The sequence below is a fragment of the Onychomys torridus genome, chromosome 19 (genome assembly GCF_903995425.1).
Source record: "Onychomys torridus chromosome 19, mOncTor1.1, whole genome shotgun sequence".
Classification (NCBI taxonomy): domain Eukaryota; kingdom Metazoa; phylum Chordata; class Mammalia; order Rodentia; family Cricetidae; genus Onychomys; species Onychomys torridus.
In genome coordinates, this window is record NC_050461.1 from 44,612,643 (window position 1) to 44,638,256 (window position 25,614).

At 40.8% G+C, this 25,614-nt stretch overlaps 1 protein-coding gene across 1 annotated transcript; it reads right to left on the reverse strand.

The window, feature by feature from the left end:
• Positions 1-23,680: 23,680 nt before the first annotated feature.
• LOC118570520 (60S ribosomal protein L36-like) lies at positions 23,681-24,012 on the reverse strand. The gene has a single exon (XM_036169075.1). It carries the CDS (start codon positions 23,981-23,983, stop codon positions 23,681-23,683), a length of 303 nt encoding a protein of 100 aa, XP_036024968.1. The 5' UTR covers positions 23,984-24,012.
• Between the last annotated feature and the right edge of the window lie 1,602 nt (positions 24,013-25,614).

Below are 25,614 nucleotides of genomic sequence, written 5' to 3' on the forward strand. Positions count from 1 at the left end.
AGCAAGCCGATTGTCAATGGTTAACATTGATTGGCAACTTGACAGTATCTAAAATCACTGAGGAAACAAGGCTTTGGGCATGCCTGTGATGGATTTTCTATATGGGGTCAATTAAGGTGAGATGACCTACCCTAAATGTGGTAGCACTATTCTACAAGCTAAGGACCCAGACTGGGGAAGAAAGAGAGAGAGAGAGAGAGAGAGAGAGAGAGAGAGAGAGAGAGAGAGAGAGAAAGTGAGCTGAGCACAAGCATTTGTTTCCTGAGTAAGAATACAACTTGACCAGATGCCTCATACCTACCACCATGCCTTCCCAACCATGATGGAATGTACCCTCACAGGCTAAAAATAAACCCTTCCTTGCTTCAGTTGTCTTTGCTGGGAAAAAAATTAACTAATACACTGTCCTGGGAAACTTCATCTTGGACTCCCTGGCTTCCAAAGCTGTAAGACAACTGTGTTCTGTAAGCCACTCAGCTTATGGTATGTTGCCATAGCTTCTTGAGGAAGATGATTAACTTATAGATTCCAAATTTGCAATAAAAAAAAATCCATAGCTAAGTAGGTTGGGCAGAGTGATGTCCATTGGCAAAGGTGAGCTCCCTGAGGAGAGCGCTGCAGCTCACATCTCTGGAACACAAGTCAGGGCTTTGTTTTCTGATTGTGATACATGATCATTTAAAAAGCCAAAACACCAAAAACAAGCCTAGGGTTGTACCGATATTTCCCTGAAATCCAAATCTCTAGATTTATCAAGATGTCGCCATGGCCACCTCGTGTTGCCTTGGACTGCAAAGACAAGGAATGATTGAGTGGTTGGGTTTTGTTTTGTTTTCTATTCCTGTATTGTACCTGAGTTCCGTCTTAGTCGGCTTCCTAAATAGAATAATCAATGCCATTATCTCTTCCTCCCTCATCTAAATCACATCAGGACCCTATAGTAGATCAATACTTACAACAAAGAAGGCCAGAGATTTCATTCCAGGGGGACTCATTACTCCACCACCCAGGATCAGGGTGTGGGTTCCAGGGCAGATTATCAACTCTTCCACCAGAGTTAACCACAGCTATCTGTTATTAATCCCACATGTGGCCCCGCCCACATGGCTGCACCTGTGTGCATGGAGAACTTGACCGCCAGCCAGCAGGCCCACTTCCTTCTCCCCAAGAAGCCCCCCTTGTTCTTCTCTCTTTCTCTTCTTATTTAAGAATTTCTCTTGTCTAGCAATCTAAACAATTTGAGGCTTCATTGAGATTCCTAGCAAGTACAGGTTGCCTGTAATCAGACTCGCATCTGCTGCAGTATTACAAAGACTAATTAAAATAAATTCAGATCTTAAATTAGTCCTTTCAGTAACATTTATTGCCTAGGCCACTGGGCAATAAAGGATGTAATTCAGTTAAGCTGAGGAGGAAAGTGGTATTTTGATTGTATTTCTTAAGCAGCCCTTGAAAGGACTGTGAGGAAAGCGAAGGATTGTGCCCTGGGGTGTCCATTTTTCCAGAGATGGCTGTTTCCCAAGCTGGTTGTCTGTAACTTTAGGACACTAAAAGTGTCCTTCTTTTGGACACTTCACCTGTCTATGCTGTGGGCTAAAGGCCATGGATGCATCAGAGCCAAACCTTTATTTCAGAGAAGATGGTCACTTCTGTTCCCCCTGAAAGTCTGCAGTGTCCACTGTCTGGGCCAGAGCACCCCCCGTGCTGGGATCCATGGCCACTGCTGTACCTTGTCAAGTTATTGTTACTCAATAAACACTGACATTGTGGGGAAACACAAATGTGTTCCTCTCTGTTGCTGTCACGGTGTGTTCGGGACACTTTGCTTAGTCAGCTCTCTGAGACAGGAAGGATGGAGCTGATATGGACATGTCCCCAAGTCTTCACAACCCTGCTACGAATTTTTTTTTAATGACTGCGAATGCAGTCAGTATTTCATAATTTAACTCCACTGCCAGATTTGACACATCTCTACCGCGCTCTGTACATCCCATTGTGTTAAAAATGAGCTTCCCATGGCTTTCAAAGGCGTGCGCCTCATCTTGTTTTTCAAAGAACAGCTTCACTTTCAAGTTCAAGGAATTGTGATCGCAAGTCTGTAGTCGGTATGCGCACTCAGATTCTGACCTGAGTATATGGATATTTCTTGCTTTTTGATCTGGTTTTAAAGGAGAAATACAGCAAGGACAAGAAGGGCCAGGATGCTTTTTCACTATTCTATGACTCTCCATGGCGTTTCTTTCCAGTACTGGACAGTCAGCTTTCTCTGTCATGCTCAGAAATGCCCTTATAACCGTACCAAAAAGTCCCCCCCCCCATCGGTTGGAAGTTGTGTGGCTGCTCGTGATTGCCCTGGGAGCCTGGGCTTCTCAGAGCTGCCCTTCTTGGGTGCCTTAGGAAGATCTGAAGCAATGTGGTCTAAGCCAGGTGTGGCCTCCAGATACCCAGAAGGCAGAGCAGTGTGTGTATTCATTTTCACAAGACTCCCTTGGTGGTCTCTAGAGCTTTAGATGTGTGAAACCTTCCTTAGACAGACTCATCCCTTCAAGGCCATCTGGCTGTTGACCACACTACGAGCATTCTTGGCCAGCTAGAATCCATGCCATTAAGAAAACATCTTAAGTTACGGAGTTTCTTCTGAAAACTTGACCCTCAATTAATTATATTTTTAAAGAGTAATAGTAATGTCTGGGGCAAGTATATTCAACTCCCAGGCTATAATACTGTAACTAAAAACAGTTGGCACTATATTTATTGTCTGTTTACCCCTGGCCTTGATTACCCAATAGCAATGCTCATTACACATTCTTGTATGCTTTTTTCCCACTGCATTGGCATTTCTATTATAGTTGTTTAAAAATTGGAGTTACAACTGAAGCTCTTTTCCATTCCCTGAAAAACAAAGGACAAGATGACAACCAGCCTCTTCCCCTGTGGCTTGTTAGCTGTGTCCTGGGATGCCTCCATTAGCCTGCCTTTGGGTAATCTGTTTTGCCTCTCTGCACAACTACCCAATTCCAGGGGTCACGCCATGAACTTGCTGCCTCCTCTCCTTGATGTTTTTGCAGATAGAATGTCACTGGACAGTCTTCTACACTCTGAGGGTTTTTTTTTCTTTTTACTTAATCACCACAGTATTAAAAGATGCTGCCTACCTTCCCATGGTGAGAAAGTAAATTAATGGGACAAGGCTGGATGCTCATCTTATTCCTGGGCTAAGCATTTTATTCCTAGAATGATTTATGTCCATTTATAATTGCTCCTATACTCTTCTCCTTAGAATTAATTCTTAAATTGCAATTAGAGAAAATACTATATGTCACACACACACACACACACACACACACACACACACACACACACACGGACATTTGGAAGCATTTTGGAGTAAGAATGTGTTCCCTGTTGCTCTACTCTCTCTTGCTTTAGGATAATAAGCAATAGGGGATCACTTAGGAACCCCCTTGTGGCCTTTTAAGAAATTCTTAATTAGAGTTCGTTTTAAAAATTAAAAGCTGTCAACATTATTTACATAGAAAATGTCCACAAAACCAGTGACTGAGAAAATATTCCATTTCGGAAAAACTAGAACCTGACTTGACGGCAAAATACAATGCAAACCCTCACATGTGCAGCTGCGCTTTCCCTGGCGAGAGGCTGTGGTCTCGGGTGGAATAGAGTGGGGCTTTCTGTTCTTTTCTCCCTCTTTTCCTTCTCTGCATTCCCCTCTCCTTCCCCCACTTTCCTTCCTGCATCCTGTTTCAATGCCCCTCCCTTCCTTCCTGTTCCCCTTCCTCCCTCCCCACATTACCCTCTCTCACCTACACCCCTGCTTCTTTCTTTCCTTCCATGTTTCATTTCTCTCCTTTCCTCTCCTCTCCTCTCCTCTCCTCTCCTCTCCTCTTCTGTGTTACAGAGTTCCCCTGTACAATATCAACTGAACCATGCCTGTGTGTATTATACCCAGACTGATTCCTAATTACAGACTGTTTAATAAATTAGCAAAGAGCCTGCCACGTCTGACCTTTGCTCCCAGATGTTTTTTTTTTTTTTCATTACTTCCCATTGCCCTCCAGTGATGGAAGCCTCTTTACTTCTGAAATCCACTGACTCTGGGTCCCTTTTTGGATCTTCAGAGCTTGCTGGGCCCTTTAGGAGGTTTCCTTCTGCTAATAACCATCTGTCACTGCCCATGTTTTACGGCGGCATCTCTTGTTGCAGGAGACCCAGCCAGGGCCCTGAGCAAACTGTGTGGATCTTTAAATCAAAAAGTGAGTGTTAAGCAATGTGTCCCCAACATCTCCACTTATAAAACCTCAAAGCAGCATTGGGTGTGACACTTTAACCTTTGCTGTGTTGTCCAGGTAACAATGTCAGGGTTTGGCTCTCATCCATCAAGGGCCTATAAACACATTGGGAGGATGCCAGAGATAGATCACAGACCTGCAATGTTTTCTCCTGCATCCTGTGCCTCCGTTGCTTCCTCAACAAGGCAACTGGCAAATTACACAACATCATGGATGATCCACTCTGCTATGCACATCTCTGGGCTTGCTAGACCATGCTTGGTATTTGTTAGAACACAGGTGTGCACCTTTAGGCACGATCCGATGGCCTGGATCAGGCCATGCATCCTGTCTCCCTTCCTCCCTCCCTCAGTCCTTCCTTCTCTGACTCACTGAATTCTTTCCTTCCTTCCTTCATTTCTTCCTTTTTTCTTTACTTCAGCCCATTTTCTCTCTTTCTCTCTTCCCCCTAATAGCCACTGTTCTCATAAACTCCTGGAAATTAAAAAAAAAAAAGTTTACTTTTTTAGTGTTAGAGGTTATAGTGCATATGGCAGAGAAACTGTGCCAGCAGGAAGTGTGAGACAGTTGGTCACATGGCATCCACAGTCAGGAAGCAAAGACAGATGAATGCTTATGCTCAGCTCACTTTCTCCTTTCTATTCACTCTGAGACCTCCTGCCCATGGAGTGGTCCTGCCTGCATTTAGGAAGCCTCCATCTCAACTAATCTAATCTAGAGACTCTCTCAAAGACATGCCTAGAGGGTTTCTATTCTCTGTGATGATTCTAAATCCTACCACATTGACAATAAGAAAACAGTAATCATCACAGAGACTAAGACCATTGATCATCTGGGGAAAAGCCTTCCATGTTTTTAAAAGCATCGGTCATCTCAATAAAACTAGATTGAGGATAAAGATAGTGTTCTATCAGTCATGGGTCGGCAAGTTAATGGACACAATCATCAGCTAGGTCCTCGCTTGCTTGCTTGCTTGCTTGCTGGAGATGATGGACACTTTGCAACAAAGCAAGAGGATGGTTTGAAGGTACTTTGCTGTTGTAAAAGATGTCTTTGCCACTGTGTTCTCCAGTATCAGAAGGGCTTTACCTTGAAGGTCCGGATGCTGTTTGTCATCTCTCAACACATAAAGAAAGAAGCTACTGTGGCAGAGACTCCTGATCTCCCTTCTCTGCCATCATTCAAATCTCCCAACTCAATAGTAACCCTGTGGGTGACCTTCTAACGGGAGGGAGCAAATGCTGTCACTCACTATCCATGTCTTCCGCTAACAGCAGATCCATAAGACGGGTCTTAAAATCTTTCTTCTCCTGGAGAGAACTAGTGTAACATGATAAAACAATGAGTGCAGTAGCTTCTAACCCATGGGTATCACAGGGGCTTAGGAAAAGTCACATAGCATCTTTGAGCATAGCGGTTTCCATTGGTAATTATGACACATCCTATAGATTGGGGTATTTCCATAAAACACCTGTTTCCATAGCACTCTAATTTGCTGCTTGGTGTAGCTGTTTAGACAAGAAACTCTAGAAATGGTAAGCGAATGCATGCTGGAAAATATACAGTGCCTCCTACCAGGGTTTATGCAAACAGAAATGCTACCAAGGCAGTAAAAAGAAACCTGTAACTTTCTTTTTATCAAGTCAAGAAAAAAAGCTCTGTACCTTTCAAGAACATGTTGCCTTTCTGCCAGATTCTGTTGTCATAGCAGCCACTGCATCCTCAAACCTCACATGTTACCTCTCTAGTTTTGTATAATATGATAAAATCTTTACATTGCTTCTGCTCAGATATCCTCAACTTAGTCTCACAATGCCCCTATCCAACTGGGACTCAGACTATTAGTAGCCCTGCTTTATAGGTGAGGATCTCCTATAAAGTTGATGCTTGGTCAGTGAGCATCAACTGACTAAGGTCAGACAGCTTGAAGTGTCACGTGAAATTCACGTCTTATGAGCTCAGAGACCAGACTCTGCAACACACTGCGCTTCATTTGGTGTCTTGTAGGAATCTTTTTCTTTCCAGGAAACAGGAGTTCCAAGTTAGGTGGCCTTGGGGAAGGGCATCTGGAAACACCTGTTGAAAGTCCTCCGCAGCTCACAGAAGTCTGTCCCACTATCTGGCAGCTGATGGTGATGAGATAAACTTGGGGACACAGTTACAGCTTGAGGCTCGGGTGATGTTTAGACATAGACACAGAAGAGACTGGTCTCTATGTGTTCCTTCAGATATGTTCTTCAGACTTCTTTACCCTCCTCTGTGCTCTACGGCAAGATCAAACCACCCCTCTACAGCGGGCAGTCGAAAGTGGAAGATGAGCGAAGGCATGAGGGGGCTGTGAGGTAGATGCAGCCCTCCCTCTCCCACAAAGCAGCCTCCCAGTGGTTTCTCCTGGCCTGGTCCTTCCACTGTTTCTTCCATTTTCTGTAGACCTTTGTCTATCGTCTGTGTGATGAACTTACACAACTCACTTTGAACATGCTTTCTGTTTCTTGATGGGTCCGTTTTCTAACCAGACTTAACCGCCAGAAGATGTGGGAAGTAAATAGGAATTCGTGTGTGAATTTAGGCACATGATCAGGAAATGGAAATTATAGTGAAGATCTAGATGCAGGAAATTGATCCAGGCAAGGCGTAGCTGACCTAGAGAGGGAAGTGGAATAGATAGGAGCAGATAGGAACTGGGGTCATGAACCAGGATGCTGCTGAGTAGCTCTTATGTTCCTCCAGAGCCGTGACTCCATAAAGATGCTATGAGCTGGGGATGAAGGAGACAATAGCATCTGGAGAGGTTCAGGGCTGAAAGAGGGCACAGCCATGGACTGCACAGACTTTGGGATGACTGATGTCCCACTGCCCAAGACTGACTAGCTATTGATTGGACCCGTCTTTATTTCCTCCTGGACAAATGGTTTATGATCCTCATATTCCTGATTCTGACACATAGGATGTGAACCAAAGGTACATGATAACCTGTAAACCCTCTATCACTATCCTCTACTTTTTACCTGTTATAATTAAGATTGATACATATCACAATGGTATCTATTAATCACTCACTCACTCTTGCATTCAGTCTCTGAAACAGAATCTAAGGATACTTCTCGAAGAGTTAAACAAATCTCCCCTTATTGAGCTGATGACTATTGTATCACCCTCTTGAGATACTACACAATTAGACAATGCTCCTATGGCATTTTAGGTATAGATCCTGTGATGGCTGCCACACAAAGCACTGTGCATTAGGATCCATTTGCTGTCTTCCCCTCTTCCCAAATGATCATCATTTGTACTGAGTACCCACTTTGCACCAGGTGCTCTGAAACCTTATGCTGTGATAAGTATGAAAATGGGAGCTTCCATCATGCGGTCGCTAAGGCAACTTCCTTCAACAGTTAGGCGGCCAGCATCTTCTTAATATACAGGGAGTGGTTGCTGATAATAGACGCAGTATCAAGCCTGAAGGCATCTTGACAGCACCTGCTGAGGAATGGAGGAAACATGAAGCTTCCAAGGAATTCCCCTGCATCTTTGCATCGAAATGAATATAGTTACCTGAATATGTATAGTATGTGCGCGCGCGTGCACACACACACACACACACACACACACACACAGACTCTCACACACACACATACACACTCAGACTCACATATACACAAACACATACATACACAGACATATATGCACACACATATGTACACACACACACACAGACTCTCACACACACACATACACACACAGACTCACATATACACAAACACATACATACACAGACATATATGCACACACATATGTACACACACACACACACAGAGAGAGAGAGGTTTCTTCTGTATTTTTATCCTAAGAGAATGCATAAAAGCAGACATAAGCATGCTATGGATTTGTGCATCAGATGTTTCCCAGGGTGTCTCCCTCTGCCATTGTTTCTTCAGTGTTCTGTCTCTCAGCACCACCAATTCTTATGATCTGCAATCTCCTTTAAATACAGATTTTGATGCCACTCGCTAAATTCTTAAGAAAGAAAAAAAACAAAAAATTATGCCTCATGTGTATTCACAGGCGCTGATTACAAAACACCTTTTTGAATTAAGTGCTCATCTAAGTCAAGGTTACACAGCGGTGAACATTTTGTGAGTTTTCTTGAGGCCATAAATGCGTTTAAATAATTGTGCATGCATGGGAACTAAATAGTCCTGGGATTGGAATCCTGATTTAGAAAAACATTGTGAAATGCAGATTCCCCATCTCCCCTTTCTGAAAGAGCTGATAGAGGTGGTGAGGATGTGGACACAGATGTGATGGTGAGGGTGAGTATACAGAGATGTGGTGATGGGGGTGTGGACACAGATGTGATGGTGAGGATAAGTATACAGAGATGTGGTGGTGAGGGTGTGGACACAGATGTGATGGTGAGGATGAGTATACAGAGATGTGGTGGTAAGGGTGTGGACACAGAGGTGTGGTGGTGAGGATGTGGACACAGATGTGATGGTGAGGATGAGTATACAGAGATGTGGTGGTAAGGGTGTGGACACAGAGGTGTGGTGGTGAGGATGTGGACATAGAGGTGTGGTGGTGAGGATGTGGACACAGAGATGTGGTCATGAAGGCCTCACTGGTCAGAAATAGGCCCTTCTACTTCCTTATTGCCTTGTACTAAAATTTTCATTACAGATACTTTGCCCACCAAATGCATTGTTGGATCAGAGTGTCACATGCTCCTTCACAGATGTTATTTCAGATTAAGCCGCTGGCAGCAGGGAGTCGACGTGGCTCGAATTTTCCTCCTTGCTCAGCAGCCTCCCTACGCACAGCCATCGTCTGTAAAGTCACATTGCTTGCATAACAATTGAACCGAGCTCTTATTTCAGGTAATGATGTCAAGATACATTATACTGCAACCTGCTCACTTGAAAAAACTGCCCAAGAAAGAGAAGGATGAGAGTCGAGTCAGGATTGAAAGGAAACTACAAGATGTCATCTGTTGTGAGAATCTTAAAAGCTTCTAATGACCTGTTATTCCCAAGTGGCTCATGCCACTATGTCTCTTGAACTCATTGTTACTAATCAGGCTTTGCATCTAGTATTAACTTTCATTGTGGTCCAAGACCCACAGGATTGCTTTTACTTTTTTACTGAATGAAATCCTTGGTTAGCAATTTATCATGTAAACATCTTTTTCTGTACTTGCAACACTATGTTCAGTATTATGGTGTATCAAATATATTTATGGTTTTTCCCATGTTAAGATACTCTGCTGTTTAATCTGGCAGGCTGTGTCTTAGAGGGCAAGTGTCATGTTTGCTTTGGGAAATATATTTTATGCACTTAAAATGAAGATAATATCTCTGAATATTTTCACAACTCACAGTAAACTCTGAGAAAAGCTCAACATCATTAAACCTTTAAATAAAATAAAAATAAAAAATAACAGGAGTGATTACCAGCAAATCACAGTGTCGTTTGGATAATGTAACATATAAATTATCCAACCTCTATCCTACCTGGTAAATGGTGTAATAATGTGGAGGTTAGGCTTTTCCGTTTGTTTCTGGCTATACTTAATAGATAATGCAGTAAGTATTTGGATGGATTAATGGATTAATGGATGGATGGATGGATGGATGGATGGATGGATGGATGGATGGATGGATGGACAGGTGGGTGGAGTGATTTGAGATTGGAGCCTAGGCTTTTACTGTGAGTCCAGGCTTCAGCAAGGCCGTTTTGCTTCAGTGAGCTTCACAAACTCTTTCTGGAAGTCAGTGTCCTGCTGTTCATGTGAGGAAACCAAAGGGCAGAGGGCTAATGACCTCTCAGGAGGGGGATGTAGCTTTCTGGTAAGTGAAAGCACTTTATTCAGGGCTTGGAAAATGAGTTCAAAATTGAAATTGCTTTCCCCAAAATGGTTGCGGTCTTTCAATTTAAAGTAATTGGAGAATAAATAAAAACATGGAGGAGTCCATGAATCTGATTCCCCACGTTGAAAAGGATCCTTGTGAACTCACAGTTCCAGGACACAGAGGCAACAATGGCAGCCACTCTGAGGTATCTCAGGGAGAGAGCTATTGAGAGAATGTGTCTCTTCCATGTCCCTTGAAGTACTCAGTGAGCTCAGCCCCAAGACAGGTTACAAATAAGGCTGGAAAGCAGAAACCATGTATTATCCTGTTGACTTTCTTAGTATTTGGACAGAACGGGTTGGATACTTTTTTCTTGTTAGGCATTTTAACATTCCCATTGTATATTGTAGCTTTCTTTTTTTTTTAAAGAACAGAAATAAATCTAGCTGTCCCCTAACGGGAACAATTCCCCCCGTATTTCTTGCAGCTCTTGTCCCATGAGGCGACAGATGAGGGAGGATGTGATAGCAATACTGATTTTAGAGCTGAGATACCATCTGATCCCGTGGGAGCGAGCCAGTGGATCAAATCAGAAAGAGCCCCTGCCTCCTGGGCAGCCATCTCTCAGCATGGGCTTTGCTCTGTGGATCAGAAAAACAGCTGGCAACCTGCAATATGTTATACAAAAGACCTTTTGCCGTGATTTGTTGTTTCCAACTATGATGCAGTGTGAGTCGTTTCAAATACTGGTTTTTATTTGTGTGCCTTTTTGGTGGAACAAAATCCCATTAAGCAACTGGTTTAAAAAAAATGGAAGTGGTGTTTCTGCCTTAACGTACATTTTAGATGTGAAAATACTAGCAACAGAAGTCATTGATTGGGGAAAAAACAGCCCTGAAATGTAATCATCTGCAGAAATCAGCTATCCTTGTGGTTTATTCAGAATTGCTGGAGTCAAGACCTTTCACCCAGTTGTTTTCCTAAGTTAAAGTGTGGCATTGTTTGCAGGCATATTGCTTATATTTGAGAAATTTTCTGATGTTCTTTTCTGAGTCAAGATCTTTTCCCATAAAATGTGTATGTTAATTTTCTGCAAACATTGAAACATTAATGTTTTGGAAAGAAACTTAGCACTTTTAGCCCAGAGCCAACTTTCTCTTTATTACTGAGTTGTGTTTGGTTCTTATGTTTTAGTTTCCCAGGAGTTTTTTTTTTTTTTTTTTAATGAAGTTTTATTTCTCACTTGATTTTTTTTTCATTTCCTGCCTCTGTAGTCTGTGTTTCTGGTAATAATTAGTGTCAGTGGGGCCAAAATTCCATGTTTGTCAAGAAAAGAAGAGGAGAAGGAAGCAGTTGAGTTGCATGGATGTTCTGGGCTGCCTAAAAGAGAAAGAATCCGAGATTGTCTGAGTGTTGCATCGATATCAGTCCCAGCAATGGGTATTTGGTATCAGGAGGTATCCTAACCTGCCATGTGCTAGGCAAATTTCCACATCTAACATTCTCTGGCAGGAATAATGGCCTCTGGTGCATCATTTCTGGAGCTCTTTAAGTTTCTAAATACTCTCTGTTAAGTGCTTTAATGAAATGATTAAAGGATGACAATCACATCTGTCCCTATGAAAGAAAGGACGTCGTGGCATACTGTTGTGTTTGTGTCATGTGAGTGTAGAGACTGTGGTCCTGACAAGGAGTCTTGGCACTTCTTTCATAAGCACAGTAGTTGGTGTTCAGTGTATAGTTAGTTTGGCTGGCTGTGTTTTAGACCTCATCAACTCAGGCAAGATATATTACCAAGTTCATCCATCCTGCACGGTTATTTTCATGAGTATTTGGAAATTCTAGCAACACTGATGCTCACTATATACAAGGATTGAATAATTAGGGAAACAATTCCTAAAAGAAGAATGATATTTAAATATGAAAAAGGAATACAAACCACATGGTTATTTCCCAAAGTGCATCCAGGGACACCAATGCTTAGATGAACTAATGAAATTTGAAGGGAAAGTAGACTGCAGAAGTTGAAATGGGGGAAAATGAGGGGAAAGAAGCACATTTTAAAAAAATCATAAGGCTCAGTAATGGTGGCTCACACTTTTGATTCCAGCACTCAGGAGACAGGTGTGTCTCTGAGTTTGAGGCCAGCCCAGTCTACAAAGCAAGTTTCAGGACAGTCAGGGCTGCTACAAAGAGGAAAAAAACAAACAAACAAAAAAAAAAACATGAGAAATGAAAACCATGAAAATGCCCCATGTGTTCAGAGATGTGATGCTTGGTCACCAGGGAGGGGCACTCTTAGGAGGTGTGGCCTTGTTGGAGTAGGCGTGGCCTTGTTGTAGGAAATGTGTCAGTGGAGGTGGGCTTTGGAGTTCCAATGCTCAAGTCAGGCCCAGTGTCCCTCTTCCTGCTGCCTGCCCATCTGGATGTAGAACTCTCAGCTACTTCTCCAGCACCATGTCTGCTTGCATGCCGCCACGCTTCCTACCATGATGACAATGAACAAAACCTCTGAATTGTAAGCCAGCCCCAGTTAAATGTTTTCTCTTATGAGAGTTCTCATGGTCATGGCATCTCTTCACAGCAGTAGAACATTGACTAAGACACGGAAATTTCAGAAACACTGAGATAAATGGAGTAACCTAGAATCTTACTTTAGGACTTATTCAAGTTTTTATCATGCTGTGAATATCACCAGTCTCAGAGAGGGACATCTGGCAGCCAGAGATTCCCCAACTTATTCAATAGAAGAATTCCCACACCTGACCCCTTATTTTCTTCCCCAAAAGAAAAAAAATGTAAGGCTTTTAAATGTTTGCATGGTAAACATGGACATAAAAATTAAACATTACTAGAGATCATTATGTTAAATACAGGGTATTTGTAGTTCCCATTAATTTTTCAGTCAATTGTTTATTGAAGAGTTGGTAAGTGCTGGATACTAAATTAAGTCCTTTTATATAGATTCAAATTGGCAATGGCTCCAGAGAGTAGATTATCTCCCCACACTCCCAACCCCAACAGGCAAAGCATTGAAGCTGAGAGCATCTTGGTAACTCTCAAGGTTGTGGAAACCAGAAGTGGTAAAAAGCAGAAGCCAAAGATTAACCAGAAATGGCTAATTAACCATGATGCTACAGTGAATGCTATATAACTTCATATAAATCTTTTCATTTCATTCTTGGAAGGATGTGTGATTTGAAAAGCTTCAGAAATCCTAGCATGAACTCAAAATGTCAGAAACCCAGAGACATGCTATTACTCTGCATAGCACGTACTGACTGGTGACCAGGTAGGCGATGAAACCCATTCCCTCACTGCCCTGCCCTCCCACATTAAGGTAACCTATCATTGTTGGTAGCTTCTAAACCAATCAGTTTTGGAAAAATGAAGGAAGACAATATTGATTTTTGAAGGCTGAGACTGTTTTATTACTATAACGTGGGAATTTTCTATTATATGTATATATTGCTTAGTAAAGAAACACTGGAAATGTTTCATATCAGAAGCTTGTACTCTTAATAATGAAGATATTTTAATTTTTAAAATTATCTGAATAATGATAATTAAATGATGAAACAGGATGACTAACAAAAATAATATCAAACAATGTCATTTAAATAATTAATGATTTGACTGAAGTACAACATAGACTTTTTCTTTTGAAGATCAAAGATTAATCTCATCATGCATAGGGTTCATAGTCTCCTCAGAAATGTGGCTTGAGATGGAGTCATGTAGTCTTGATGCACTGTCTAAATTCCTGCTTCTACATGCACTGTGGTACAGCAAGACAATATGTCTCTGAAGCCATCTGCTTAAATGAAAAGAATCCTGAGATAGATGTACATAAAGTAGGTTCTCAAATATTAAACCCAGTATGCGCTTGGACATGGAATCTCTCTTTTTATTGGTGTCTGGAAATATAAAAGATAAATTTTAATGGGATGAGGCCCATAGAAACAGCAAGAAAATGCAAGAATGCCTGAGGCCGGCAGACAGAGTCAAGGCAGCAATAACTAACAATAATGTGGAGATGTGGGAGGTGAGGACATCAGAGGGGAGATGATCAGAGGAAGAGATGCCAGACAATGCTAAAGAGTATTCAGTATTTGCCATCCATAATACACTCTGCTCTTACGAATTGGCTCCTCATCCTAGAGCAACCAGGATTTACAAGTCTCCCAGGTTAAAAAAAAAAAATGGTTCTATATATTTTTAAATGTTTAGAAAAGGAAAGCCTAGAGATATAAACTCCATCTCTGCCCTTGGCTGGCTCCCATCAGGTGTGGCTGTTACTGTGGATGTGGGAGACCAGAGGATGATCGTGAAATAAAATAAGTTGTGCCAGTGAGATCTCTTGGAATATATAGAAACTTTGCAATTTCACACCAGGAGCTACACACTGGCCTTGTTTTCTGGTTGCAAATCGGAAATAGCTGCCGTCTGTCTGTCAAACTGACATCTTTTTATGTTCCCTTTCAATCACTCTCAGGAAAAGGAAGACTGATTCTGATTTGGTGGCGTTCTTATTGTCTATCACTTGAAAGCGATTAAACAGAATAGCAGATTTTATTTTCCCTGGTTTTGTAAATGTTTAAAGTTGGAATTCTCCCCCATTCTGTCCAGGTCCCAAGAACAATAATATGACTTACAGATAACCATCTAATAAAATGCCCTGGAGCACAAGTATTCTGTCTGCCTTCCTATAAACTCTAAAAGATGATAGAATAGGTTTACACACTCGTTAAACAAACATGCACCCAGAGCACAATGGGAAATTGAAAAGCAAGATTCCTAAGAGGATGTCTTTCTGGGCCAAACAAGGTTCTGCAAGATGCAACAGAGCCCAGGGGCTAGCTGAGAATGAAGGAGATGACAGGCTCCCTGTGTGGAGACAGCTACAGTGAACTGGCTCTGGCACTAGAGAGATCCAACAGGAAGCTCTGAATCACTGAGGGAAAGCAGATGAAGGGGAATGGCAGGGTAGTGGTTAGTGTCAGGCACATAGAGACAAGAGTCTGGGTATGTAGCACTAGTACCCACACAAGGAATCAGGGTTCATGTCCTCTGATCCTAAAAACATAAGCACTTGTCTGTTCATTTCACCTCATCTTGCCTGTTGGTACAGTGTGACCCTGGGTGGTTTCAGAGTCACCAAAAGTTCAGCAACGGGCACAGAACTGAATGAGAAGGGAAGGGTGCACTGATGTAACATCAACTTACGCCTTGAATGAGAACAATGATACCATTGGCTGGAGAGCAAGCACCACACCTCAGGGCCCAGTCGCTCATCCCCTCAGAGTATCTTAAAGGGTCCATTTGCGGAGACAGGAACCCTGTAGCCGGGTGCAAAGATGAAGCCTTCAGAAGCCCCAGCATTCTTTTGTGGAAGCTGAATACAATTCTTGGCTTGAATTTTATTTGGTCTGTTTGGGAGTTTTGATGTTGTTTCTTTTGGATGTTGTATGGGTTTGGTGTTTGTTTGCTATGGAAACATTTCTCAGCTGGGGAGATGGCTCAGTGGGGAAAGTGCTTGCTGCTAAATCATGAAGAACTGGGTTTGATCCCCAGAACCCATGCAAAACCCAAGTTCAGTTGTATGGATCTGTAATCCCAATGCTTAGAAAATGGAGATGGGCAGATCTTCACGGTTTGTTGGGCTGAGAGTCTACATGAAACCTCTGTCTCCTGGCTCAGTGAGAGATCTTGTCTAAAAAATATGGTAGAGAATGATTGAAAAAGACATTAATTATCAACCTCTAGCTTCTACCCATGCAGCACATAGGCATATGAACCTATATATACACACAGAGACACATACACGCAGAGTTTCATTTTGTGATTTAGAAATCTGAAATCTTAGACCTGACATAGTTGAATGCACATGTAATCCAAGCACTCAAAAGCCTGAGGTAGGAGGATCACAACTGTGTAGCCAATTTATGTCCTAAAGAGAGTTTTGAGACCAGCCTACTGCATCCCAAAATCAAAAAGAAAAAGATAAACAAAAAGCATTTAATATTTGAAGCTACCTTCACTATTTAGTGTTCTTGCACTCTTTTGTTCCTTAAATGAGAATTTCCATTTATAGCATAATTCTATTAACTTCTGTAGTTCAACAGGAATGTAACATTGGCCAGTTGTGTCCACTACGAAATCGAGTTAACTAACTGTAAGGTCACATAATTCACTTTTTAACTTTGGAATTTGACTCATGTAGTTGGAAGTTTTTGAAGCTAACTGACAATATGGCAAATTTATCAAGATCTGCTTGGATTTAGATACCACCCTGTCCCTTCTGATTAAAATTAATTATTCCCACCTCCTGAGCCTGTTATATTGTTTGATGTTGTCAGAGAGCTGGTTGCACGCAAGTCTAGCTGTCTATCACTTTTCATAGACTGAAAGCCTCTTCTTGGCAGAAATTGGGTCATTTATCTCTGGCTCTTCGATGGCTACCATAGTATAGTATATAATTAATATGCAATGTGTCTTCAGCGAGTCAAGACTAGAGAAGACACTGTCATATTAACAAGCAAGAGTAATATTTTCTAAAGACAGGGTTTTAATACTTGATGAATGGATGATCTCTTTAAGGGGTGGATAAAGAGATAATATGAGAGAAGAAGGGAAAAAGGGGGGAGGAGTTCAGGAGGAGCCCAAACACCAGTCTAGTCACTAGCCAACTAATAAAGACTTTCTATTGGCTTAAATCCAAGTTGGAGCAGTCTTCTCTGGTGAGCACCTCAAAACACAGGCACACACAAAACAGGTTTCTTTGGTCAAGAAATATCACAAAACATGATTTTGGGGTCAGTATTATTACCTCATTGAGACAATATGATGTGATGGAGAGTGTATTTCTCTGTGAGTAAGTCTGACTGATGACTGAATGACTTGAGACATGTCTTTTATTATCTTTAAATACCATTTATTTTTCTATTGGGTAAATATACTTTGACTTTTCCATCCAGTACTTGTCTTCTATGAATCTCTTAAAAGTTAGGTGAAATAAAACAGGTAAAAATCAAACACTGTCTGGCACAAAGCAATGCTGAGGAAATGAAAATGAACCACATAAAATTGATTTCACAGATTTAATACTTGGTCACTGAACCCCTTCCTCTGTCACTTGATACAAAGATGCATGAAAGGGACAATTTCCAAGATATGTTTAAGACCAATCCTTTGGTTCTAATCTCAGTGCTGTGTTATGAGTTGTGGGACATGGTTCAATGTCAGGACTGACGTAGGATTTTTGAAGTCGATCATCATCTTGTCACTGTGTAGTATTGCCAACCAGCCCCTGTTGATGTATTACACTCCCCTTTCCTGTCTCCTTGCACTTTGACCTTGCTTTCCTCTCTGCCTGAGAATGATCATTTTATTTCAATTGCAGGCAAAAAGAGTGAGCTCTGTAAGGTGAGGGGAAAACAATTAAAAGTGCAAGATGTAGACAAAAAAATAAATAAATATAAAGAAAATGAAAATGAATAGTCCACCATGGGTCATGAAGATAACAGAGGAAAAGCGCAGGTCAAGTTTTCTCAGTGGGATTAGGAAGGAACCTAGTACCCAGCACTATTTCCATGGGAGGCAGCCATGCCTCCATTGCAGCCTTAGACCTTGAAGACTAAGCAGGAGCCACTAACTCTTAGATTCCTCGTGGGTACCCCTGGAGTGACCACACATGCCTGGGAGATGGGAGCACATATATGACAATGGGGGGTTGTTGTTACCCCATTTTCTAACAGTGTTGTTCAGAGAGAGCTGTCAGGAGTTCACCTGTTTAAAGTCCATCAACCGAGGCTTTCAGTATATTTCATAGATGGTCAACCAAACTAATTTTAGAACAACCTCAAAACACCCAGGGGAAAAGCACTGCCCATTCCTGCCAAAGCCTGTCAATGTTAGGTAACGAAGGACTGGCTTTTCTCTCTGTGTTTGCTTATTCTAGACTTATCATATAAGTGAGATCATACTCTGTGATTTTTATGACAGACTTCTTTCACTTAGCATGTTTTTCAAGTGCACCCATGTTGTGACATAGGTCAGTACTTCCCTTTTCCATCATCAAATAATACTCCATTTCAGGGTTATGCCATAGCTTCTTCATCCAGTCATAATTTGATACATACTTGTATTATTTCAGCCTTTAGCTACTGAAGCCCTTCCCTTAAAATAAATATACCATAAATACATAAGTTTATTTCTGAATTTTTACCTGTATTTCGCTGATTTCTATGTCCGACATGGTATCTTTCGGCAAAAGTCATCAACATTGGAAAAGAAGTAAAATCATATGCATTTGTGAAAGACATAAATATATTAAATGCAAAACCCTAAATATCCCACCCAAACAAAACTGTAAGAAATAAAAAGTGAACTCAATAAAGCTGATGATCCAAAATGACCTTACAAAATCTGTTGATATTTATTTGTAGTAACAGCAACCTACTGCAAAAGAATTAATAAAGCTGTACTATTAATAATAGACTCAAAAGAAAAAAAATGCTAACAAAAAAACTTAACCAAAGAAATTAAATATTTGTATACTGAAAGCTTCAAAATACTGATGAAAGATATAAATAGAAAGATACTTTGTATTTATGGTCTTGGAGAACTGATGTTGATAGCATGTCTATATTACTCAAAATTATCCACATATTTATCATAATCTTTTTCTAAACATTAATGGCATTTTGATGGAAACAGAAAAAAAATAACCATAAAACTCAGATGGAATCATGGAAGGTCCAAATTTCCTGAAGCAATCTTCGTAAAGAATAACAATACTAGAAGAATGATACTTCCTTATTTCAAGTTACATTATAGAACTATATATATCAAAATGTTTTGATAATGGCATAAAAAGTAAACAGACCAATGAGAAATAATAGAAAGCCCAGAGATAAATCCCACATGTGTGGTTGACTGATCTTCCAGTCACCAAGACTATGTAACACGATATGATCAACTCTTTAATGAATAGTGTTAGGACTAGGTCTCTATATGCAAAAGGATGAAATTAGATCATCCTCTTAATCCATAAACAAAAATTTACTTGAAATTAAAGACTTAAACATAAGGCTGAGTGGGAATATTATTCCACTTTTTAAAATAAAATTTTACTATTCACAATACCACATTGGTCTGATTTACAGAAAATAGGATGGCACTTACCAGGGCTGGGATGTGAGAGAGATGAAATGTCCATCAAAGAGAATGAGCATTCAACCCTAAGGTGAAGACATTCTGTAAATCTAACGTGCAGCCTAGTGACTTTAGTCACTAAGAAAGCAGTATTTACTCAATGTTGTAAAGACTCTAGAGAAGATGTATTCTCATTAAAAAAAGAGATGATAATGGTATAATATGATGGATATATTCATTATCTTTGTTTCAGCCATCATTTTGCATTTACTTACATGAAATGATCCTACACTACACCTTAGATATACATAAATTTTATTAACCATGGTTCAGTAAGGCTTGGTAAAAGATAATTTACATGAGGGCTTATCAGGCCAAGCAGCATACAAGCATATCTCAATGTTAATTCATTCATTAAAATGCTGTCCATTGGGTGGATCTGTAAAAAGTTAGGAAGATGAATGTAAATGAGCATAACCAAAATATAGTATATGCCTCTATGAGATTCTCTGAGAATTAATAAAAGTATTGTATTTAATATTCAGATGTCATCTATTAGCTATTCTTTTGTTTTGTTTTGTTTTTTAAGACAGAGTTTCTCTGTGTAGTTTTGGCACCTGTCCTAGATCTCACTCTGTAGACTAGGCTGGCCTTGAACTCACAGAGATCTGCCTGGCTCTGCCTCCCTAGTGCTGGGATTAAAGGCATGCACCACCAACCACTGCCTGGTCTTAGCTATCCATTTTCATGCTGAAAGTGTGTGAATAAAATTTTTTCTGTGACTTAGATGAAAGTTATCACTTCTTCTTGCTTCATTGAAAGGTCCCCTAGAACCTCAAAATTCTTTTCTAGTCTATAGTCACCTAGACAGAAACTTAAATTAAGTCTCAAGTCACCCTCCATAAATGCCCTACATGGAACTTCTGAAGGACAAATAACTGTGTTCCTATGGATCTTGAAGTTTATGACAGCCTTGACAGGGAATACCACTCCACTTAGAGTTAGATATACAGAATTTAATTAGGTATGTTTAGGGCATTCTTTAGGTTGTCAGTCTTATTAGAATGACATATAAAACCAGCTTTTTCCCATCATTTTTAACCTCATAATCCAGCACCAAATCCAGTGACCTCCTAGGAAGTAATTCAAGACAGTCTAACTGTGGAGTGTCATCTAATGATATATTTTATGTCACCTGTTCTATGTTTATCTGTGTTTTGGTCAAAATGTTCAAAGTACCATTACAGATTTCAAAGGGGCTTCACAACTTGAAGATTTTTGTCACTACACATCAATCTTGTAGTCCATATCTGTCCTCGTGTGTTTTGTCTCTTCACTGAGATCACTTAACCTTTTGACTTGAAAATGGTAAATCAAATTATAGGAATAAGATACCTAAGAATATATTTAGTGAAGTTTTTTAACTTTTATACTTATGGCTATAATTTTCTAGATGAAAATGAGAAAATTTCTCCAGGACAGAGCAAAAAAACCATAGACAGAGACTGGAATACTCAATATTTTGTATTGAATGTCAGTTCTCCACAAATGGATTGATATATTCAAAACTCTAATAGGTTGTTGGGAAATGATAAGCTAATTATAAATAATAAAGAGTGCTTAAGTGTGTTGTAGAGAAGGATGTTGCTTAAGCAACTCAGATTCTGCATCTCAACTGTTGGCACTACCATTTTCTGTCTGTTTGTGTGACCTCTGGCTAATGCTCACCCAGTGCTCACTGACATCACTAGCTACTGGGTTTTTGTGCAATTTTGTGTGTCCTAGATTTGTAAATATGCTAATTTTCTGCAAATGGGGATGTTATGATCGCTACCGGGGCCATAATCTACTAACCAAAACAACACTGCATTAAAACTTGACCCTCTTTGAAATAGTGTTTTCATTTCTAAAGAGTTTAACAGCAGTAGCCTACTTCATATAATATCTAACCATATCAGATGAAATACTGCAATCTATTTTATATAGTCCTTGGCACAAAATAATCATCCAACGAGTTTGAGTTATCTAAAGGGGAAGAATGGGAAACATAAACATGAATGGAAGTTGGACAGATGCATTGCCTTTGTAGCTCATACAGCATTGGCCATTATGTCAAGCAAGGTCAGCTCCTGGACCTCAGAGATAGAAAATGTCTCCTAACAATGACATCATAAAATTTGCAGGCAAAAGAATGGGATGAGAAAATATCATCCTGAGTGAGATAACCCAGACTCAGAAAGACAAACATGGTTTGTACTCACTCATAAGTGGATACTAGATATAAAGCAAAGGATAAATAGACTACAACCCACAGCTCCAGAGAAGCTAGTTAACAAGAACGACCCTAAGAGGGATGCATGGATCGCCCTGGGAAGGGGAAGTAGATGAGATCTCCATGGACAAACTGGGCATGGGGGGATGAGAGTATGAGGGAGCAGGATGGTTGAGCTGTGGGAGGGATGGAGTGGGAAAGCAATAAGAGATATCTTGATAGAGGGAGACATTATGGGGTTAGGGAGAAACCAGGTACTAGGGAAATTCTCAGGAAACCACAAGGATGACCCCAGATTAGACTACTAGCAATAGTGGAGAGGGTGCCTGAACTGGCCTACTCCAGTAATCAGATTGGTGAATACCCTTACTATCATCATAGAGTCTTCATCCAGTAACTGATGGAAGAAGATACAGAGATCCACAGCCAACCACGAGGCTGAGCTCTGAGAGTCCAGTTGAAGAGAGGGAAGAGGGATTATATGAGCAAGGAGGGATCAAGATTTTGATGGGAAAATCTACAGAGACAACTGAACCAAACTCGTAGGAACTCATGAACTTTATACACCAATAGCTGTGGAACCTGCACAGGACCAGACTAGGCCTTTTGCATAGGGGAGACAGTTGTGTAGCTTGATCTGTTTGAGGGACCCCTGGCAGTGGGATCAGGATCATGAGCTAGCTCTCTAGAGCCCATTACCTAGGGTGGGATGCTTTGCTCAGCCTTGATGCAAGGGGAGGGGATTTGTCCTGCCTTGACTGAAAGTACTAGGCTTTGCTGACTCTCCATGGGAACCCTTACCCTTTTTCCAGGAGGAGGGAAGGGTGGCAAAAATTCTTAAATAAAAAAGGAAATAAAATGCCTTCTATGCAAACACAAAGAAAGATGATGGTTTTAGAGAAATATAAGCTTAGCCTGTGGCATATGTTTGAGATTCTAGCAGGCAAGGATTTCTGTGGCCAATCAGAACAAGAGATTTATTATAGAATTTACCCAGCGGTCAGACCGGTAATAGCACATATAGAAAGCTATTGTCTCCATGCCTAGTAATAGGCTGATAGCATGGAGTGGAGACAGGCTGCCATTTGAGATGAAAAGCTAGACTATATATGAGATGGATGAAGTAAAGGCAAAGAGAGATGTGTAAAGATAAAGATGGATTGAAAGACACACTGGAAAGGGCCCCCAGTTGTCTCTCCCAATCCAAACTTCATCCCTTGGGTGACCTGAATATGAAGATGACAAGCACTGTGTATGCCAGGCCCAGGGCTGAAGGAGTTGGAGATGGCCCTTCCAGTCAGCACTATGGTTGAGTCCAGATCGACATCCATGTGGGTATGCTACAAACTGCATTTGTAAGCTCCTTCTCTGATATTTCCCTGTATCTGCCCAATCTTGCTCAATTTTTTTCCAGTGGCCAAACCTAACTTAGACTCATACAAGGAAAAAAACAGTGGAGAATACATTTCAGCCTGGCTGAACTGTCATAAGCAAAATCATCACAGATGCAAAGGGACGCCTTTTCAATACTTTTTAATAAGACCATTTCTCAACCCCTCTGTACAATTTAATGACTCATTTTTATCATTGATCAATCAATCTTGTGACAAATAGGTAAGCATAAATGCCTGGTAATAGTTTGAGATATTAAAAACTGTCATATATTGATAAATAAATGCATAAAAGAGAATTTCAAAATATAGATGTCTTTCATCTTTCAATCTATGAGCAGGAAATGTGTTCTCATTTATTTAAATCTTTAATTTCTTTCAACAACATCTTCTAGATGTCAGGATCTGCTGTGCCCTTCTTTGTTGAGTTCATTTCTGGTAATTCTTCCATGCTATTGGAGATTTTAAAAAAAGCTTCCTTAATTCTATTTCCTGATTGCTTATTATACAATATAGAAGTATAATTCATCTTCATATATTGAGCTTGTATCTTACAATGTTGCTGAACTCATCTTTGAGTTCTAATAGTTTTTTAAGTGAATTCTTTGGGATGTTACACACACACACAAAATCTCCATTAAAGAATGTATTTCTTTTTTTTTTTTTTTTTTTTTGCACGCTAGCAACGTTTATTGGGGACGGGGGTCAGTCCTTCTTGGCCACAGCTTTCCACATGGAGGCCAGCACGTTGCTCAGCTCCTCCCGCTTCCTCTTGGCGCGGATGTGCGTGCCCACCCTCTTCTTGATGAACTTGAGCGCGCGCTTGTCCTTGGACACCTTCAGCAGCTCCATGGGCGCGAAGCCGCACACCTCCAGGATCATGTCCCGCACGAACTTGGTGTGCTTGGTGAGGCGCCGGCAGCGCCAGCAGTGCCTCGGCTTGCTGACGTTCTTCGTCACCTTGTGGCCCTCCTTGAGGCCCACGGCCATGGGGTAGCACAGGGCCATGGCTGCTGCTCTCAGATGGCGGCCGCGACAGGAAGCTAAAGAATGTATTGAAATACACAAAAAGCTAAAGAGTAGAAGAATTCGTTTCATGAATAAATTAAATCTTTGAATCTCTGCAAGAAACAAAAGCCAGGATGTTCTCTGCTAGAACAACCCACAGTGAAAAACAGAAAGAAAGAAAAGAACTGCAATAGAAAGACCAATTTGAGAGACAAATCCAGAAACAAATTCTGACAAGCTACAATAGTGTAGCTCTTGCTGATAGACATCAATGTTGGGTATTCATATGCTACTAACAACAAAAGTGTAGATAGTCACAACCCTAGGCATGGCCCTGCAGAGAGTAACCCCTCTGTTCCTGGTTCCTCATCTATAAAATGGGAAAGGTTTGATCTCAGAGATCTGCCCCTAGAACCGAAGCACAATAGAGGAAGGAAGTGATGGAAAGGAAAGAAAGGAATGAAGTTAACTCGTGGAGAAAGTATCCCAGATGAAGATGAAGGGTGAAAAAGCAGAGCAATGACCACACGAGACCCACGAGGGAAACGTTCCAGTGTTGGTTCCGCTCAGAGGTTGTTAAAGCAGAGAGGAGGCTAACCTGGTGGCCCAGGAGGTGAGTGAAGGGCATGTTGAGGCGAAGGGCATGTTGAGGCGAAGGGCATGTTGAGTTGCTGATACTTCTGAAAATACAAGTAAAGGTCTTGATTGACAGCTGAATAACAATATTTAAGGATTTACTGGCTGTCTACGGACTACAGGATATGAGAAGTATGTAGAGTTTACTATTACTATTACACTTATTGTGGGGGTGGGGTGTATGTATGTCACAGTGCACATAGAGATCAAAGAGTATCTTTGCAGAAGTCACTTTTCTCCAGCTACCCAGGGATTGAACTCAGGTCCTCAGGCTTGGCAGTAAGCAACCTTATCTACTGAGCCAACTCAGACCTATCTACTGGTCAACTTGAGCTGACCAAGAAATTAAAAGCCTCTTCTGTTTTGGATGGTTTTTGTTTGTTTGTTTGTTTGTTTGTTTGTTGTTGTTTTGGAGCTAAGGATCAAACCCAGGGCCTTGAGCTTGCTAGGCAAGCACTCTACCACTGAGCTAAATACCCAACCCTGGATGGTTTTTTGTTTGTTTGTTTGTTTTTGTTTTATTTTTAAAGTGTTGGGAATTGAATGGGGGAGCTCTGACATGCCAAAAAAAAAAGAAAAGAAAAGAAAAGAAAAGAGGCTCTATGAGTGAACTAAATCCCCAGTAGGAGAGGGAAAGTTTTAAGCCTAGATTGTTGAAAGAATGATTATAAAAAGTAGCCATTCAGTGGAATAGTTGATTCTGAAAGATGATGAGATTAATTTAGATAGCATTGTTTCAGTAGTGTTACTGACCTTGGTTAGTATTTTGGTGTTCTTTGGTGGTGGTGGTGGTAGTTTTATTTTATCGATTTATTAATTTTCTTTGAGAAAGATCTCATCGTATAGCCCAGGCTAGTCTCTTTCATAATCTTCCTACCTCTGCCTCCTAGTACTGCCACCATGAGATGGATGTTCCATCTTTGTTACAATTTGACTGGGGTTTACATCACCTTGTAAACACACTACTGGCCATGTCTATGAGTTTTCAGAAAGAT